The sequence below is a fragment of the Mrakia frigida genome (assembly GCF_051309035.1).
Source record: "Mrakia frigida strain ATCC 22029 unplaced genomic scaffold BDY24scaffold_1, whole genome shotgun sequence".
NCBI classification, from domain to species: domain Eukaryota; kingdom Fungi; phylum Basidiomycota; class Tremellomycetes; order Cystofilobasidiales; family Mrakiaceae; genus Mrakia; species Mrakia frigida.
Window position 1 is genome coordinate 816,438 of NW_027481280.1, and position 16,179 is coordinate 832,616.

The window sequence follows — 16,179 nt, forward strand, 5'->3', positions numbered from 1 at the left end:
CCTTTCGTCGGTGGTGAGCGTGAAGGGACCTGCGACGGTGGTGGTGCCGGAGAAGAAGAGGAAGGCGGAGGAGAGCGGAGGGGAGAGGAAGAAGAAGGGGAAGAAGGACGACGGAGGGAAGAAGCACAAGGGCGGGAAGAAGTAGAGAAGATCTCGGAGTCTTTGCATCGTTGATTATCTTTGTGTTTGTTCTTTCAGCTCTCTTTCTCTCTTATGGGTTCTTTTTAGTTTTGGTTCGCCTCCTTCCGACCGAGAGAGCAAGAAGAAGAAAAGGGAGGGCAGGACGGGCTTGAGATCTGAGGGTCATCGTCTCGTCTCGTCGTCAAAAAAAGGTAAGCAAGATGAAGAAACGAAAGAAGCGAACCGTCCGAGGGACTGGCCAAATAAAAGAGAGGGATATAACGAAGAGCCGAAGGGGGTGCGGCTAGGTGAGGAGAAACCAAACAAGTCAGCAAGAGGTCGTGAAGCGAAACGAAGACGATGGGACCGACAGGATGCAGCAGCGAGGAATAAAAAGCAAGTGAGAGAGAGATCCGGACGAGGTCGGGATGCAATTAGGCGGCGAGAACGGTCTTGATGAATTGCTGTTCGAGGGAGCAAGGAGGGAAGGGAACGAGGAAAGTCAACACGAGCTCTCAGCGGGCAAAGTTGGAGAGTAGAAGGGGAAACAAACCTCGTAGTTGACCTGTCCATCACTGCGGTACCAAATCATGCAGCGAAGGCGACCATAACGAGAGAGCCAAGTCAGCTCTCACTCTCAGACGCGTAGAGGCAAACGCAAACGAGCTCCCGTCGACTCGACTCGAACTCACGCAGTGACGTTGGCCATCTTGAGCAGCTCCTCGACCTCTCCGTCCTCCATCCGCTCACCGAGCTGGGTGAGGATGTACTTGATCTCACCGACGGCGATGAATCCAGAGTCCTCCTTGTCAAAGACCTTGAAGGCTTTGGTGAATTCGGCTGAGGAGGGAGGGAGGGAGCACGATGCGAAGGCGAAGGTGGTTGAGTGGTTTAGAGTTGGAGAGGAGAGAGGACATGTTTAGGAAGAAGGTGAGGACAGGAATGATGTGGTATTGAGGGGGAGAGAATAATAAGGGCAAGGGCGTCGAGTCAGCTTCGAAGGAACAGGAGGCAAGGGAGAGGAAGGAGAGGAGGGAAGAGAGGGGTCGTTCGGACTCACGAAGAGTTCCAGCGGGCTCGAATCCTCCTGGACGGTTGAGAATAGAGACGAAGGTGTTGTAGTCGACTGTGGGAACGTAATCAAAGAAGCGAGTCAGCTTGGGATCGAGGAGAAGGACGGAATTGAGAAGGAAGGGGAGTGTTCGAGGTGAGCTCGAAGGAGGTCGAGCTCAAGATCCTCCGCTCGTCCGAGTGCCCAATTCCCTCGTTTTCTCGAGGAACACACAGCGGATATCCTTCGCATACATCTCCAGCATACTGATAGCTCAGCTCCAGGACCAGCACGAGCGAGCGTCGAGCTTCTCGCTCTCGTTCCCCTTTCTCGCCCCTTTCTCCTTCCTCCCTTGCCTCCCCCTTCGACCCACCTTTCACTCTCCCTCCACCGATTCTACCAAATCCCTTAGCAACTCAGACTAACCTTCTCCTCCTCCCAAACCAGATCTCAGCGAGTTGACCTCTGCTTGAGTAGGGTTCTGGCCCAACGCTCGTAAGAGATCTCCGAGCTGATCCTGTCCGATCGATCCTCGTCCCTTCTTGTCGAACAGAGAGAAAGCCTCCTTCGTAGAATCTTGAGCTGAGAGGGAGAGGGAGAGGGAACGTCAGCGAAGAAGCTCTCGGGGAAGGAGCGAGGGAGGGTGAGAAGGATGAAGGAAGGAAGGAAGGAGAGAGAGGAGAACGAACTGGGAGCCTTTAGAAAGCGGTTCAAGAAGGGAGGAAGAGAAGAGAAAGTCAGTGTATGTTGATAGAGAACGGCGAGAGCACAGGGGAAGACAGACTCACCATATTAAGAGATGAAGAAGAAGGAAGAAGAGGGAGGAGGTGAAGGAGGAGGGTTTGGTTCAAGGTCAACTCGCGAAAGGAGGGAGCAGCCAGGGTTGTTTTCTTTTCTTTTGGCCAGTTTTTAATTTCTTCCACCTCGCAGGCGTTCAAGTTCCTACGCATTGAATCTGTGGAAAGCAGTACTGTTCTCAGGTGGTCAAAATGAGCGCGAGAATAGGTACGAGGACAGGAGGGAGATCGAATGCGTCGGGCGTCGCGTCGTCTCCCCCGCTCGCTGGTTCTCCTTTCTTTCTCCCTCGACCTCGCAGATCCAAGAGCACAAGAGGAAGAGCTATATGGATATCTACTATATGTCAGTCCCGTTAGATTTCGTTCCGACGTTCACGTTCAGCAGTCGCGTTCAAGTCTCGTTCGATGCACCCGTCGACTTCAGCCTCCAACTGCCAAGAAAGCATGAGATCTCCATTTGCGAGTTTTCGTTGTACAGTGCCTCTGTTCCAATCTGCTGGTCGGCGGCCCTAATCAGCTTGAGCTTGTGGGAGGACTTGACGAAGAGGGAAGTCCGTCGCGTCGTCGCTGTTTTGGCCCTGAATGTCTCCTTCTGTTTGGAGCCGCTTTTTTTTTTTTTCTCGCAGTGAGTTACTTAGCCAGTCCTCGCGGCTTCTGCCGAACATCCCGATGGAGCGAGAACAAGAACGTGAAAAATCCTTACACTTCCTTCAAGGAAACGAAAGGTCATCCCGATTCTCGTTTCAAGCCCTCCTCCCATCCACCAACCTCGACCTCCTTTCCTCCCATGACCTCTCTTCTCGCCGCGTACGGTTCGGACGACGAAGGATCTCCTCCTCCTACCGCTGCCCCTACCGCTTCCTCCTCAAAATCCAGCGCTCCTTCGGTCTCAGCGCCAGAAGGAAGGTCGGACGCTTTCAACCTTGGAGCTCTCAAGAGGTCGGAAGCTCAACAGCAGGAGGACAGGCTCAGAGATGAAGTGGCAGCCGCACCAGATGTGCTCTTGGAGGTCAGTATTCCTTCTATATATGCTTGAAGCGGGGCCAGGGTTGAGGATGGGAGAGCTGGAGCTCGTTTAAAGGGTGGAGCAGAGGAAGGGAAGGAGCTCGTCGATTCCCACATTCAGCTTCCTTTGGTCCTTTCCTCCATCCCTACATCCTTTTTCTCGCGTGACTGACTTGTTTCAACCTTCTCCTTGCATGCAGGATCCCAACTCTCAAACTTCCCTCATCACTCGTCCAACGGATCGAATCATGAACGTCAACATCCCTTACGCCGACGTTCGTTCACCTCTCCTCCCTCCCTTCCTTCCTTCCCTCTCTCGCATCCTCCCCCTTCCTTGCCCGTGCTGACCTCGTTACCCATTCTTGTAATTTACAGATGTCTCGTCCAGTCCTCGGACCCTCCAACCCTTGGGATACTCGTCTGAAAGGCATGAACACCATCGCCGGACACGTCGAAGACCATGCCATCGCCTCCCACTCCTTCCTCTCCCAGCAACGTTCCTTCGCCATCAACGGCTTCGCCTCCAACCCTTCCACGTCAGCCTCAGCACCTCTGCTAGTAGGAGACCTGTCAGCAGCAGCTTCCTCCCTCGTCAGGCAGCCCAAGAAGGAGAAGAGGAAGAGGAAGGGACCGAAGGGAGATTTGGGAATCGTTGATGGAGAGGGAGCCTACCAAGGACCTTGGGCTAGCTTCGAGGGAGACGAGAACGGAGAGGAGGAGGAGGAGACCGAGGAGGCTGCTGAGGAGTGGAGGAAGGAGAAGAAGAGGAGGGACGAGGAGGTTACGAAGGCGAAGGAGAGAGCGAAGGGAGCTGGAGAGGAGAAGTCGATCTTCCATGGTTCGTCCTCGACCTTTCTCTCTCTCTCTTACGACCGTATCCTTCTTCGCTGGTGCGCGAGCTCGAGCTCATCGTTTTGCGTCGCTCGTACAGGCAAGTCCCTCACCGATTACGCTGGTCGAACGTATATGCACGTCCCTACGGACAAGGGAATCTCGCTCTCGAACGACTCAGCTCCTCCGGACTCGTTCATCCCCAAGGAGTGCATTCACACCTTTACCGGTCACACCAAGGGTATCTCCAGCATGAAGATCTTCCCCGGATCTGGTCACCTCCTTCTCAGTGGAAGCATGGACTCGAAAGTCAAGGTGAGTCGTCCCTCCGTTTCCTCCCTCCTCTCTCACGTCTCGAGCTCGTCTCCTCCCTGCCTCAGAGGCTGATCGAGTTCGTTCTCCTCCTTCGTCTCACTTAGCTTTGGGACATCTACAACGAGGGAAACTGTCTCCGAACGTTCATGGGTCACTCGCAGGCGATCAAGGACGTCGCGTTCAACAACGACGGATCGAGGTTCCTCACGGCGAGTTACGACAAGCAGATGAAGCTTTGGGATACCGAGACTGGTTCGTTCACCTTCCTCATCACCTTCGAGTCCGTCACTCGAGCTCAGGAGCTTACTCTCTCGCTTTTTCAAACAGGACAATGCATCAAAGCCTTCTCGAACGGAAAGCGACCTCACGTCGTTACCTTCCACCCCGACGAGGACAAGCAGCACATCTTCCTCGCTGGTATGCAGGACAAGAAGATCATTCAGGTTAGTGTCTCCTTGATCTGTACTCCACCGAGCTCCGACGTCTACGTTCGAATTACCCAGCTGTCTTCTCGTTCGCGTCTCGTGTTTCGAATCGACTGAGCTGACCTTCGTTCCCTCCTCTTCTTTTTTCCTCCTCAGTACGACACCAACACCGACCAGATCATCCAGGAGTACGATCAGCATCTCGGACCCGTCAACTCCATCACCTTCGTCGACGACAACCGTCGGTTCGTCACGACCTCGGACGATAAGTCCATTCGAGCTTGGGACTACGATATCCCCGTCGTCATCAAGTACATCGCCGAACCAGATATGCACTCGATGCCTTCCGTTACTCTTCATCCTAACAGTACGTCTTTTCTTCTCACACCTCTTCTCTTCGTCTCGTCGCTGACTCCTCCTTCGCTTTCGCCTCTTCGCAGAGAAATGGTTCGCCGCCCAATCCCTCGATAACCAGATCCTCATCTACTCAACCGATGGGTTCAAGCAGAACAGGAAGAAGAGGTTCGCTGGACACACCACCGCTGGATACGCCTGTCAGGTTGGGTTCTCGCCGGACGGGAGGTACATCTCGTCGGGAGACTCGGATGGAAACCTGGTGTTCTGGGACTTCAAGAACGGGAAGTTGGTCAAGAGGTTGAGAGCTCATAGGGAGGTGGTGATCAACCACGTTTGGTTGCCTCATGAGAGCGTGAGTTCGATTTCGACTTGCTCATTCCGTTTCTTCGAGTCTCGTTGCCTTCGTTCCTGTACTGACGCTCTTCCCCTCGCTGCTTGTTTCGGAATTACAGTCGAAGGTCATCACTGCCTCGTGGGACGGAACGATGAAGCTCTGGGTACGTCTCGCTCGCCTTTCTCTCGACGTGTTTCCTCCTCCTCTGCCTTCGCTGACCTCTCCCCTCCGTCTCTCCCTTGTTTCTCTCCTCGCAGGACTAGAGGATCTTTCTTACCACTGGTCTCGACGAGCAGCAGTTGTATCTATGTGTTTTCTTGTCGCTTTCAGCTCTCGAGAGGCTTGCTTCTGCGAAAGAACGGAGGGAGAGGAAGAAGGAGCGGGAGATCGACGAGTGCATTGAGAGAAAGGCGGATGCAAAACGATTATGGAACCTAAGGAAGAACGAAATGGAGTAGGAGAGAAGCGAAACCGGTCGAAGAGGGAGGCTAGGCGATGCGGGTAAGACGTGGAGATCCAAGAAGAGAGCGAGAAACGAAACAGCGAGGGAGAGGAACGAGACCGAATGAGTTCTAAACTAGACTGTGAAAGTGGGTATGTATAGCTGTAGAAGAGAGTCGAAGGGACGAAGAGGGAGGGAAGAGTCAGCAGTAGAGGAAACCGTCCTGAGCCAAAGCTGAGAGCAGACTCTTCCCTGAGAAATCACAGAGGGAGAGAGAGAAGGAGGTCAGCTCGTCTTGTTTGGTTGAGTCAACCTCCTCCTCTCCAGCTCATCAGAGACCGCTAGACAATCTCTCAGGACAAAACCAGGGTGACAACTCACTCTGTAAGTCCCTTTTAGTATATCAGTAGCGCAAAATCGGTTCGTCTGAGCATCTTCGTTCCCTCCTCGTTCAAAGGTGAGCTCACCTCCTTCCCTTCCTTCTCTTCCCTCACTCCTCAAGCAGGGATCCCAGTTTAGAGATCTCTTGAGATCACCTGGAGACCTGGAAGAGTCCACTCGTTTGCATAGGCGACGAAAAGAAGGGTCGAGGTCGCAGGAAGGAAGGGAGGAGCTTGTCGACGTTGAAGGCTAGATGGAAGTTGAGCTCAACAATTCCAAAGACGTCCCTCCTCCTCTTCCGTTGTCAAGCCGTCCCTGAGCAAATTTGAGCTCAGATCTCTCTCTCTCTCTCTCTCTTTCCCACAATCGAAATCAGACGAAATCAAGCCTATCAAGATCAGATCGCTTCGGGCTTGACGGGGAAGGCGGAGCTCTCTCAGCTTTTACGGAGGGCCGTCAAACGAACTCAACCTGTCGTGCTTTCCCCACTTCTTCCCTTGGACTCTTTTCCCTCTAACCATCACAGTCTCAACCCTTCCCTCCACCCCTTCAACCCTCTCTCCTTCATCACGAAGATGGAGATCGACAACAAACCTGACCTGGCCGCTCTCACCGACGAGGAGAAGAAGGCAAACAGACGGAGAGAGGAACGCTCCTTACTTTGGAAGATCGATCTTCTTTGTGAGTTCTCGCTCTTTTCATCTCATCTTAGGACTCGGGAGGGCCACGAGAAGATCCATATCCGTTTAGAGACCTTGATCTACCCTCCTTCGAGCTGATGGAAGAGTCTTGAGGCGGAACGGGAAGCGGAGAACTGAAGGCTTGGACGAGGCGTCTGTTCAAGCTCAGGTTTTTCTCGTGTGGGACGAGACCTGTCGTCCCTTTTAGAAGAAACCATTGGGGCTGTCTCTGGATGACACTTCCCAGCCCGACCCGATTGTCCTAGAACGAACTGAGACCGTAGAGACGTCGCTTCACTCTCTCGACTGTTTGATTCTCGTCCCGTCGCTGACTCTCTGATACTTTCGTCCCTCTCTTCAGTGATGCCCATCCTCACCATTTCCTACGGTCTCCAGTACTACGATAAAGCTGTTCTCGGTTCAGCTTCGATCTTCGGAATCATCAAAGACTTGGGTTTGTCGACTTCAACGACCAACGCTGCCGGCGTCGTCGTGACTTCTACGATCCGATACTCGACCGCCAACGCTGCGTTCTACTGGGGTTACATTGTTGTGAGTACTACTGTCTTGTTTATCGAGGACCTCATCGTTCTCTGAGAGGGGAAGGGCGCAACGGTTCGCGTCGCGCTGACCGTCTCACTTTTGCTTCCTTCCTTAGGCCGTTCTTCCCTTCGCTCTCATCTTAACCAAGCTTCCAGTTGCAAAGGTTCTCTCGGTCTGTGTTCTGCTGTGGGGAATCACTTGCATCTTGACCATCGTCGTGAAAGATTACGAAGGATTGGTCGTTCAGGTCCGTCTTCTATCTCCCCACTTCCCTTCGTGCGACTAGAGCTGATTCGTCTACATTATTTCAGCGCGTATTCTTGGGTTTGGTAGAGGTAGGACCTTCTCTCTCTGCATTCCTCCGTTGTTCAAGAGCTCCCTCCACGTTCGACACGAGTTTCTGACGCGTCTTCTTCCACGGCCTCCTCATCTTCCTCCTCAGTCTTCCGTCTCCCCAGGATTCCTCGCCATCACGTCAATGTGGTATCGGAAAGAGGAGCGTGAGTTGTTCACCTTCGCATACCTTCTCCTCCTCGGTCCTTTTCGTTTCCATGGCGTTCTGACCATTCCGTTTCCTTCTCGTGTTTTTCCTTAATGAAACAGAGGCGCTCCGATTAGGTATCTGGTACTCCGCCACCGGAATCTTCAGCATGTTCAGTGGTATCATCAACTTCGGTCTAGGTTCGTCCACGTCTTCCTCTACTTCCCTTGCCTCGAACTGACTTCTCCTTCGGCCTTCTCTCATCCCCTCTCTTCCTTTCTCCTCCGTTCCTTCAACCCTTAAGGCTCAATCCAACACAAGCTCTCGCCATGGAAGTACATGTACATCTTCGCCGGTTCCGTCACGATCCTCTGGGCCTTCGTGATTCTCGCCCTCGTCCCCGACTCGCCTTTCAAGCTCGGCTCTGCCGTCTCAGGACGCATCTTCAACGAGGAGGACCGAAGACTTCTGGCTCGACGAGCTCAGGACAAGCGAGAAGGAGAGCCTTCTGATCTGGAAGGGAGTGGTCAGACTAAGTGGCAGGAGATTGGGCAGGCAGCAAGAGATCCGATGATCTGGCTCTTCGCTTTGATGGGGTGCGTCTTCTTCCAATCACGGTATCTCTTCCAGTAGTGATGGATGCAGACGAAGTACTGACTGCTTCTTTGGCCTTCTTCTTTGCACAGAGCTGCGATTTACGTGAGTCGTCCGCCGCTCGTTCGCTTTCTTCGACGCGTCACGTCCCTCGCTGACCACCTCCCGCCTCTTTCCTCTCTGATCTCGCCAGGTCTGCAAGTACGTACTCAAACCTCTCCAGTCATAACCGAATCTTCTTGCTTTCCCAGAACTGATCTTTTGCCTCCTCTCGTTTGCAGTGGTGGTGTGACCGCATTCGGAGCTCGGATCATCAGTTCCTTCGGCTACACCTCTCTTCAAACCATCGTTCTCGCCATTCCAGGAGGAGCCTTCACCATGGTGTCGATCTATCTTGTTGGGTCAGTCCAGTCGTTCAGATCTCCTCAACTCGTCTCGCGGTTCTTTTGCTCACACCGCTCTTGTCTTTCTCCTTCCTCCTCAGTTGGCTCGCCGGTCGCTACAAAGACATTCGAACGATCCTTCTCCCTCTCAGTTGCATCCCCGTCATGGTCGGAAGCATCATCATCTGGAAGGGAAGCTGGGTTCACAAGGGCTTGCCTCTGTTCGGATTCTACCTCGTGAGTTTTCGTTTAGACGCGTCGTCCCTTCGGCTCTCTTCCCTCCCTTCGTTTCTTCCGTTCCTTTCTCCTCGCCGAGCATCTATCGACGGCGTGGCTTATCCTATTTCCTTTATTCTTCAGCTGCCTTGCTTCGGCGCGCCGTACGTTCTCCTCCTCGCTCTCTCAGCGGCCAACGTTCGAGGAGCGACGAAACGAGCCGTTAGCGGAGGAGCTATCTTCATAGGGTATAACGTTGGGAAGTGAGTCATTTTATTTTCTCCTCTATCTGTCTCCCGTTTCCTCCCGTTCTTCCTCGCTCGTCGACGCGTCTGACCCTCTCGTCCCTTCTGCCTCTTCCTCTTCCCTTCCCTCGTTGTTTCTCTCTCACAGCATCATCGGCCCTTACACCGTCCTCACCCCCGAAAAACCCATCAAGTACCGAACCACCTGGATCGCTCTGCTCGTCTGCATGTCCTTCACGATCGTTTCGTCGTTGGGACTGAGGTGGTGGATGAAGAGGGAGAACGCGAGGCTTGATAGGGAGGAGGAGGTCGCAGCGGCGGCTGGTGGGGCTGGAGGTGAGACGGATAAGGAGAGGGAGCTGGCGGGAGAGCATGCTGGGAGGGAGAAGGTGAGGGGGTGGAGGTACAGTTTGTGAGGGCCGAGGAGAGGGTTTCGAGAGGGAGAGGGACGGAATGGGAAGGTTCCTTTGGGTTTCGGGTTGGGCTTGGGTTTGTTTTTACGTACGTATCTTAATTTTTTGTATCTTCGAGTTGCTGGAGGGGAGGGAGAAAGAAGAGAACGGGCTTGACGAAGAGAGGACCGAGGTTCGGAACCAAAAACGCGACGTGTTCTACTGAAGGGAGGAGATACGCAGGAGGGCTGTGCCTGGACGAAGATCCGAGATGGAATTTCGAGTGTTTTTTCGTGCATCCTATGAGTTTTTGCGTTCGAGAAGAGGCAGCTGAAGAAGCAAAGAACAGACGCGTCGCCGAAGTGGGCTCCCTCGTTTCGCTAATCTTCGGCTTCTCCACGATCCCTTACAGGCTCAAAAGTTTCTCCAAAGCAGACCGTGTACATGCCTCTTTTTGTCGGTTCACTAAGAGACTAGATCGAAGCAGGTCTTCAAGACCCTCGAACGAAAAAGGTGACGACCTCGACGACCTCTCTGGCTCCCTTGTTTTTTTGCTCCCCTTCTCGGAGATCCAGCCTTCGTGCTTCTCTCGTCGCTGGCTCTCTTCTAATATTCTTCAAGTCAAGAACGGCGCTGCCTGCTTTGGTCGCTTCAGCGAGGCAGGCTCCCCATCCCAAAAAAAATACTGAAGTCAAAGAACGTTGGTTTCATTGGACTTCTTCTCGCACCGATTTGGCCGACGCCTCTCCCTTCCTTATTGCTCCCGTTTTTTCAAGCCCTGAAGCAGATTTGTGACGGACCGAGGGAAGGAGAGTTCAGGGTTCACTTTTTTAAGGAGTGAAAATCTTCATCTCCTTCGAAAAAGTGCAGGAAACTCGACGTCACTCCCTTCTGTTCTGTTTGGAGAAGGCGCGGTTTCGTCCTTGCTAGCTTCCTCCAGCTCCTTCCCCCCTCTCTCTTTTCTCTTTCTGCCTCCCAACCCCCATCCCGTCCGCCCTATTCTGGATGGCCCCTCCCTCTCCTTCCTCTACAGTCCATCGAAGACGACCTTCCTTAATCTCCATCGTCACCACTCCCGCTTCCCTCTCGCTCCTCGCTTCCTCTCCTACGACGACCACCGCCTCCAACTCGACCTCGACCTCGACGGACCTCCCTCCTCCTTCCTCCTCCGCTTCAAGTTCTCGTCGTCGCACCGTTGGAGAGAAGGACAAGGAATCTGATCCTGACGAGTACGAAGGAGAAACTTCGACTCCTTTACACCACACCTTCAACAACAGCAACGACGGAGCAGGAGGAGGAGTGAGTCCGACAGCGACAGGAAGGGAAGCAAGATCAAGAATGCCAACAAGAAGAGGAACGAGAAAGGGAAGTAGAGGAGCTTCAGAGGCAAGTGTTTCCTATACTTCTATCTACAGAGCGTACGGCGTAGAGCAGGGGAAGAAGTCTAGGAGAAGGAACGAGCTCAAGGAGCGGCGGGGCTGTGAGGATTCCCTCCAGCTCATCCTATAGACCACGCTTCACCACGAAGGCTGCTCAACTTGATCGCGACAGATGCAGAATCTATAGGAGATCACGCAGCAGGAAGGTTTTCGGAGGGATTCTGGTAGAACTCGGGCGGGGGAGAGGTCGAAAGAGAAGCCGGCGGGTTCTTCTTTCTCTTTCACAATCCTCCGACCTTTCACCCCCTCTCGTTTCTACCAAGAACGAAAAGCTGCGACTTCCTCTGACGGACATCGCAGTGCTGTAGTTTTTAAAGAGGGTGGCAGGGAAAGGGGGGGAAGGCTGGCGGCGTTGCGTTCGGTCCGCTTCGCAACCCATTTCAGCTTCCTTCCTTTCAGCCCTCCCTCTCTCCGCCGTCTCTCTCCCTCGACCTTTCGAGATGGATCTCGTCCATCTCTCGGTCGAGAGATTGACAGGGTGTGGGCTTGCACGCGGAGGGTTTTGCTTCCGACCTGACCTAGCTCCACGTCTCTCTGCTCCCCCAAGCGACTTCGAGACGCGCGCTGACTTCCCTCCGTCGTCTCCCTCTGTCTTCTTTCTCGCAGCTCAACTCGATTCAGCAACAAGAAGATGCCAACGAGAGTCGTCCGCACATCCCTCCACCACCAGGAGTCATCATTCAATCTCCAACTTCTCTCCACGGTCCTTCTGCCGCTTCCTCCTCCTCCAATCCAACCTCCTCGGACCCGTACCACCCAGCTCGTCCCATCTCGCCCTCCTCCTCTTCTTCACCCAATTATCACTCCTCCTCCCACCACCTTCGACCAGCCAGGAAACCTCCCATCTCTCGAAGTCCACCTTCCACCATCAGTCATCAGCAACAATCCTACTACGTCCCTCACTCGGCCTCCTCGACTTCGACTCCTCCGACACCTCCAAACTTCCCTCCCTCTCTGTACCCTCCTTCCATGTCCTCCATGGCGAGCTTGCAACAGTTCTTCCTTCCTCCCTACACGCCGAACTCAGCCTTCCAATCCTCTTCCACCTCCTCCTCAACAGACCCTATCCTCCCTCTCACCTCCCACCCTTCAACACCTTTCCACTCGGCTCACCCGTCGCCTCTCCCTTCCCCTGGAACGACCGAGTCCTCGAGGTTCTTCGACTCGTCTTCGTCGCCTCGGTCGAGCAGCTCAGTGGACGATGCGGATACGCCGTTCGGAGGGAACGATTGGAAGTGGAAGAAGGCTCTGGGATCAGGAGGAACGTCGTCGAAGGACGAGAAGATGGCCTCGATGATCTCGACGAGTGAGAGGTCTTCGAAGACGAGCTGGGAGAAGTGGTGGAAGAAGAGGAAGTCGAGCAGGTCGGGAAGGAGCTCGTCGGGAGCTGGAGCGAGAGCTTATGGAACGACGGATCTGAGTGGGAGAGGTGGGAGTGGGTGGAAGAAGATGTTGAAGGCTGGGATTCCTCAGAGGAAGAAGTCGACGGTGAGTCGCGTCTCTCGTGCTGTTCCAATGTTTCAGTCGGGAAACGAGAAGAGCTGACAGTCTTCTTCGTTGATTTTTTCTTCGTGCTGCTTCAGTGCATGTATGTGGTCCTGTTCGTTGCGTTCGCTTGGAGTCTCACGGCTTTCCTCTGCTGGTTCCTCAACCCAGGTTCGTCTCTCGTCTCGTCTCGTCTCTCCTTCCTTTCTCGCACTTCATTCCTGACCTCTTCCTCTTCCTCCTTCGCCTCCTTCCTTCTCCTTCAGACAAGTCTCCTCTCCCCTACTGGGCCTACTGTCGCTCGCCTCACCCTTCCTACCACGTCTTCACCTCCACGCTCTCTCCTCACCTCCAACGCATCCCTCTCCCAGCCATCGACTCGACCTCCGTCACCCGTCATCCTCTCCTCCCCAACCCTCTCCTCGCTCCTTCAGCACCGGAAGCAGACCTGCTTCCTCCCGTGGGACTGTTCCTGGGGGTGTTCTCGACGGATCAGGCCTGGGAGAGGAGGCAGACGATCAGGAGCACGTATGCGAGGAGAGGAAAAGGCGGAGGAGCCGATGGGTTGGAGAGCGTGAGGGTGAGGTTCGTGTTGGGAAGACCGAGTGAGAAGTGGAAGTCGTTGGTTGAGTTGGAGATGGAAGGTGAGTGGAAAGATCTCTCTGGTTTCTTTCGTCCTCGAAGGTCGAGGAATCGAGTCCGTCGTGCTGACTTCGTCTCACCTTCGTTTTCCCTTTTCTTTTCTCTCAGCCTACCGAGACATCGTCCTCCTTGACATCCCCGAGAACATGAACTCGGGCAAAACGCACGCCTTCTTCGCCTGGGCTGCTGAGAACGCTATGGTACCTTCTCCGACGGGAGAGAAGCGACCCGACTACGTCTCGAAGGCCGACGACGACTCGTTCATCATGCTCGGAGAGATGGAGAAGAGATTGAGGGTCTTGGGAGGTGTGAAGGTTTACTGGGGATGTGAGTCTAAGTCTCTTTTCCCTCTTGTTCCCGTCTAGTTCGACGCGTCGAAATCTCGAACTCGAGCTGACTTCTCTCTCCTCTTCCTTCCCCTTCTGTTTCACTCAGACCTCATCAAAAATACCTTCATGGGCGGAGAATGCTACGCTCTCTCCCTCGATCTCGTCCGCTACGTCTCCTCCTCCCAACCGGTCCGCTCCCTCATCCACGGAAAGGAGGACAAGCTCGTCGCTCGATGGATGCGTCTCCACCCGGAGAAGGAGAAGATCCTCTACGTCTCGGAACGATGTTGGATCTACGACCATCCCAAAGCCGGAACCGTCTACGCTCACGGATACCTCTTCCCTTCCACCGTCACTCGAATGCAAGAGGAACATCTCCTCCCTCCCGACGAACCCGAGGAATCCCTCTACGGCTACTACTCCTCCTCCTCTACCAACCGAACCTCAGCCTTCACCTACTCGTCGGTCAGCCAGTTCGGCAAGACCTATCGACCTCCTCTGCCGAACCTCACGCCCGCTCAACGCGTCGAAGCCCTCGTGGAAGGATCGGAGATGTCGTTGCTCTCGCCTTACTCGTCCAGTCCCAGCAGCTCGCCTTTGCCTCCCGAGGTGGTGATGGCGAGGAGACCGACGATGGAGCAGAGGTACGAGGGAGAGTGGGGGTCGAAGTGGGGGAAGGGAACGGTCGTGGTGCATTACTTGAAGGAGAAGGAGTGGTTCTTGGAGACGGCGTTGGCGTTCCTTGGGAGTGGGAATGTGGGAGCGGGAGCGGGAGGGGAGTTTGAAGCGGTGGGAGGCTCGACGTGGATGCGAGCTGCTGCTGCTGAGATTGAGGCTGGGAGGGTTGGGTCGTCGAAACAGCAACAGCAGCAACCTCCCGTCGTCGTCGCCAACGATCATGGAGCGCTGAGGAGGAACGGACTCGACCCCGACGAAACGCCCCTCGCCGCTGGAGAGTTCAGGATCAACATCGAGCAGCAGTACCCTCCCGAGGTGGAGGTGAGGAGGTTGGGAGACGATGTTTAGTACCGTTCGTTCGTCGCGTTCCCTTTCCCTTTCTTCTTTCCTGGTCTTCTTCGTTTCGTTTCGTTTTGTTCTTTTAAAATTTCTTGCTCGTCTCCCACTCTCTACCCTTCCCATGCATCTCCACCTACCCATCTCGTCCTTACGTACCCTCAACTACTCCCTAGACTCCCGAAACGTCGCCTAATCTCTCCCCTCCCCTTTCCTTACTCTATCTCCACCAGCACCCTCCCTTAATTCCCCTCCTCTCTAAAAAAAGACACCCTTCGAACCCCTCGGTGTGGTTCTCTATCATCTCCCTTACCTTATCTTATCTACGTCCCTTTTAATCCCACTTTCGTTCTCGTGCCCTTCCCCTTACTTTTCTCTTCCCTTTGCTTCTCCACTCTCCCCCTACACGCACGCCCTCCTAATTACCTACCTCACCACCACCTTCACCGAACATTCGAACAAAGTACCTTACAAACGAAACCTCCCTTAAACGACTCGACACGCCCTCATCCTACACATCTTGCTTTTGCTTGTCTCTTTTCTTGGCGTCGGATCCCTTAATCAACCTCTTTACGTACGTATGTGTAGATATGCATTGTCATGATTCTTGAAGACGTGCTGTCTTTGGGTTGGAGGGAAAAGGGAAGAGAGAGAGAGAGGGAGGGAGGAAGGGAGAAGAGAGAGAAGACGGCGCGTCGCTCGTCCTTTCCAATCACCCTCCCTTTCTTTCCAGCTTTCGAAGAGGAGACGGGCATCTTGAACCTCGGGAGCAGCGATAATGGAAGAGGAAAGATCATTAAAGCTCGTTAAGTGGAGACCTAGAAGTACAAAGAGGATGCGTCCAGCGAGCGAGCCTCAAACATCAGGAACCGCCGGCGCCTGTACTTCAGACTCGTTCTCGTCGTCCGTCAAGTGACTGGCAAAGGTGATTTTATTACCTGCGACCCAAACAAGTGTAGAGCGAAACGATCAGAGGGAGCGAGAAGGAGCGTCGACGACGTCGAATCGGACCTCACCATCAGGATCCAAAAGGGAGAACTGCTCAAACCCCCAAGGTTTCGCTTCGCACTTCTCTCCACCTCCTGGAGCGTAAACGAGCTGGTGAAGGGGAGGATGGTGCTTTTGAAGGTGCTCGAAGAGGATGCGAGCTTGGCCGACCTGAAGAGGAGGAGGAGGAAGGTGAGCTCGAGCTCAATAGAAACGCTCCCTTCTCGACACCTTCCCACAACAACTCTCAGCATCAGGAGACAAGTTGTAGAGGAGCTCACCTCCGAAAGAATGATACACTCTCCCTTCCCTAGGTCGGTTCCCTCGCGGTAGTAGAGATTGACGCAGGACTTGTCTCCCACCCACAGAGAAACGAACCCGTCGTGTTTCCCACCGACTTTGAAGCCCAAGAGGGTGTAGAAATCGATAGTCTTGTCAATGTTGGAAGAGGGAAGGATGGGAATGGGTTTCATGTAGGCGAGGTGGGGAGGAGGAGGCATGATTGATCTGCGAAGGAGTGGGACGGGAGGGACGGAGGAGAGCCATGGGTGAGCTTCGTTCTGAGGAGGATCAAACGAGCTTCTGTAGATTTCTCGCCTAGGGGATGGGAGTGAAGCAGCTCACCAACTCGAAGAGATATCTCGGAGCTGGAAGGTTTTGAGTAGAAATGGATGATGGCCGTCGAACGTCA

At 54.1% G+C, this 16,179-nt stretch overlaps 6 protein-coding genes across 6 annotated transcripts; 4 read left to right on the top strand and 2 right to left on the bottom strand.

Annotated features, from left to right (window-relative positions):
* Positions 1–217: 217 nt before the first annotated feature.
* Positions 218–2,024, bottom strand: BDY24DRAFT_373932 (EF-hand protein). Its single transcript, XM_076638352.1, has 7 exons — positions 1,960–2,024; positions 1,861–1,867; positions 1,598–1,753; positions 1,181–1,246; positions 813–960; positions 674–695; positions 218–584 (listed from the first exon to the last, which is right to left on the bottom strand). Exons 1-7 carry the CDS (start codon positions 1,960–1,962, stop codon positions 555–557), a joined length of 432 nt encoding a protein of 143 aa, XP_076501226.1. The 5' UTR covers positions 1,963–2,024; the 3' UTR covers positions 218–554.
* A 1,143-nt stretch (positions 2,025–3,167) lies between these two features.
* CDC40 (Cdc40p) lies at positions 3,168–5,638 on the top strand (the record flags this gene model as incomplete). The annotated part of the gene is made up of 8 exons (XM_076637191.1): positions 3,168–3,248; positions 3,349–3,811; positions 3,905–4,119; positions 4,224–4,371; positions 4,447–4,562; positions 4,701–4,911; positions 4,985–5,253; positions 5,354–5,638. 8 exons carry the CDS (start codon positions 3,168–3,170, stop codon positions 5,636–5,638), a joined length of 1,788 nt encoding a protein of 595 aa, XP_076501227.1.
* Positions 5,639–6,542: 904 nt separating this feature from the next.
* On the top strand, positions 6,543–9,763 carry BDY24DRAFT_9046 (MFS general substrate transporter). Its single transcript, XM_076645224.1, has 13 exons — positions 6,543–6,739; positions 7,100–7,290; positions 7,397–7,528; positions 7,593–7,616; positions 7,724–7,781; positions 7,885–7,962; positions 8,067–8,358; positions 8,449–8,461; positions 8,550–8,557; positions 8,638–8,757; positions 8,841–8,976; positions 9,100–9,218; positions 9,349–9,763. The coding sequence occupies exons 1-13, from the start codon at positions 6,634–6,636 to the stop codon at positions 9,614–9,616; spliced, it is 1,545 nt and encodes a 514-aa protein (XP_076501228.1). The 5' UTR covers positions 6,543–6,633; the 3' UTR covers positions 9,617–9,763.
* A 1,523-nt stretch (positions 9,764–11,286) lies between these two features.
* Positions 11,287–12,521, top strand: BDY24DRAFT_9103 (uncharacterized protein). The gene has a single exon (XM_076645230.1). It carries the CDS (start codon positions 11,472–11,474, stop codon positions 12,339–12,341), a length of 870 nt encoding a protein of 289 aa, XP_076501229.1. The 5' UTR covers positions 11,287–11,471; the 3' UTR covers positions 12,342–12,521.
* Positions 12,522–12,895: 374 nt separating this feature from the next.
* Positions 12,896–14,243, top strand: BDY24DRAFT_332566 (uncharacterized protein; the record flags this gene model as incomplete). Its single annotated transcript, XM_076637137.1, has 3 exons — positions 12,896–13,160; positions 13,267–13,485; positions 13,594–14,243. Coding segments are annotated over 3 exons (1,134 nt in total), but the record flags the coding sequence as incomplete, so codon positions are not given.
* A 1,039-nt stretch (positions 14,244–15,282) lies between these two features.
* BDY24DRAFT_373947 (uncharacterized protein) lies at positions 15,283–16,172 on the bottom strand. The gene is made up of 3 exons (XM_076638353.1): positions 15,770–16,172; positions 15,518–15,659; positions 15,283–15,439 (listed from the first exon to the last, which is right to left on the bottom strand). The coding sequence occupies exons 1-3, from the start codon at positions 15,986–15,988 to the stop codon at positions 15,357–15,359; spliced, it is 444 nt and encodes a 147-aa protein (XP_076501231.1). The 5' UTR covers positions 15,989–16,172; the 3' UTR covers positions 15,283–15,356.
* Positions 16,173–16,179: the final 7 nt, after the last annotated feature.

Coding starts and splice junctions, on each gene's coding strand:
- BDY24DRAFT_9046 (XM_076645224.1), top strand. CDS start 6,634: ATGGAGATCGACAACAAACCTGACCTGGCCGCTCTCACCGACGAGGAG. Junction 6,740..7,099: donor TTGGAAGATCGATCTTCTTT/GTGAGTTCTCGC, acceptor CCCTCTCTTCAG/TGATGCCCATCCTCACCATT. Junction 7,291..7,396: donor TCTACTGGGGTTACATTGTT/GTGAGTACTACT, acceptor TTCCTTCCTTAG/GCCGTTCTTCCCTTCGCTCT.
- BDY24DRAFT_373932 (XM_076638352.1), bottom strand. Junction 1,247..1,597: donor TGGTTTGGGAGGAGGAGAAG/GTTAGTCTGAGT, acceptor ACGTTCCCACAG/TCGACTACAACACCTTCGTC. Junction 585..673: donor ATGGACAGGTCAACTACGAG/GTTTGTTTCCCC, acceptor TCCCTCGAACAG/CAATTCATCAAGACCGTTCT.
- BDY24DRAFT_373947 (XM_076638353.1), bottom strand. CDS start 15,988: ATGCCTCCTCCTCCCCACCTCGCCTACATGAAACCCATTCCCATCCTT. Junction 15,660..15,769: donor AGTGTATCATTCTTTCGGAG/GTGAGCTCCTCT, acceptor CCTCCTCTTCAG/GTCGGCCAAGCTCGCATCCT. Junction 15,440..15,517: donor CTCCCTTTTGGATCCTGATG/GTGAGGTCCGAT, acceptor TTTGGGTCGCAG/GTAATAAAATCACCTTTGCC.
- BDY24DRAFT_9103 (XM_076645230.1), top strand. CDS start 11,472: ATGGATCTCGTCCATCTCTCGGTCGAGAGATTGACAGGGTGTGGGCTT.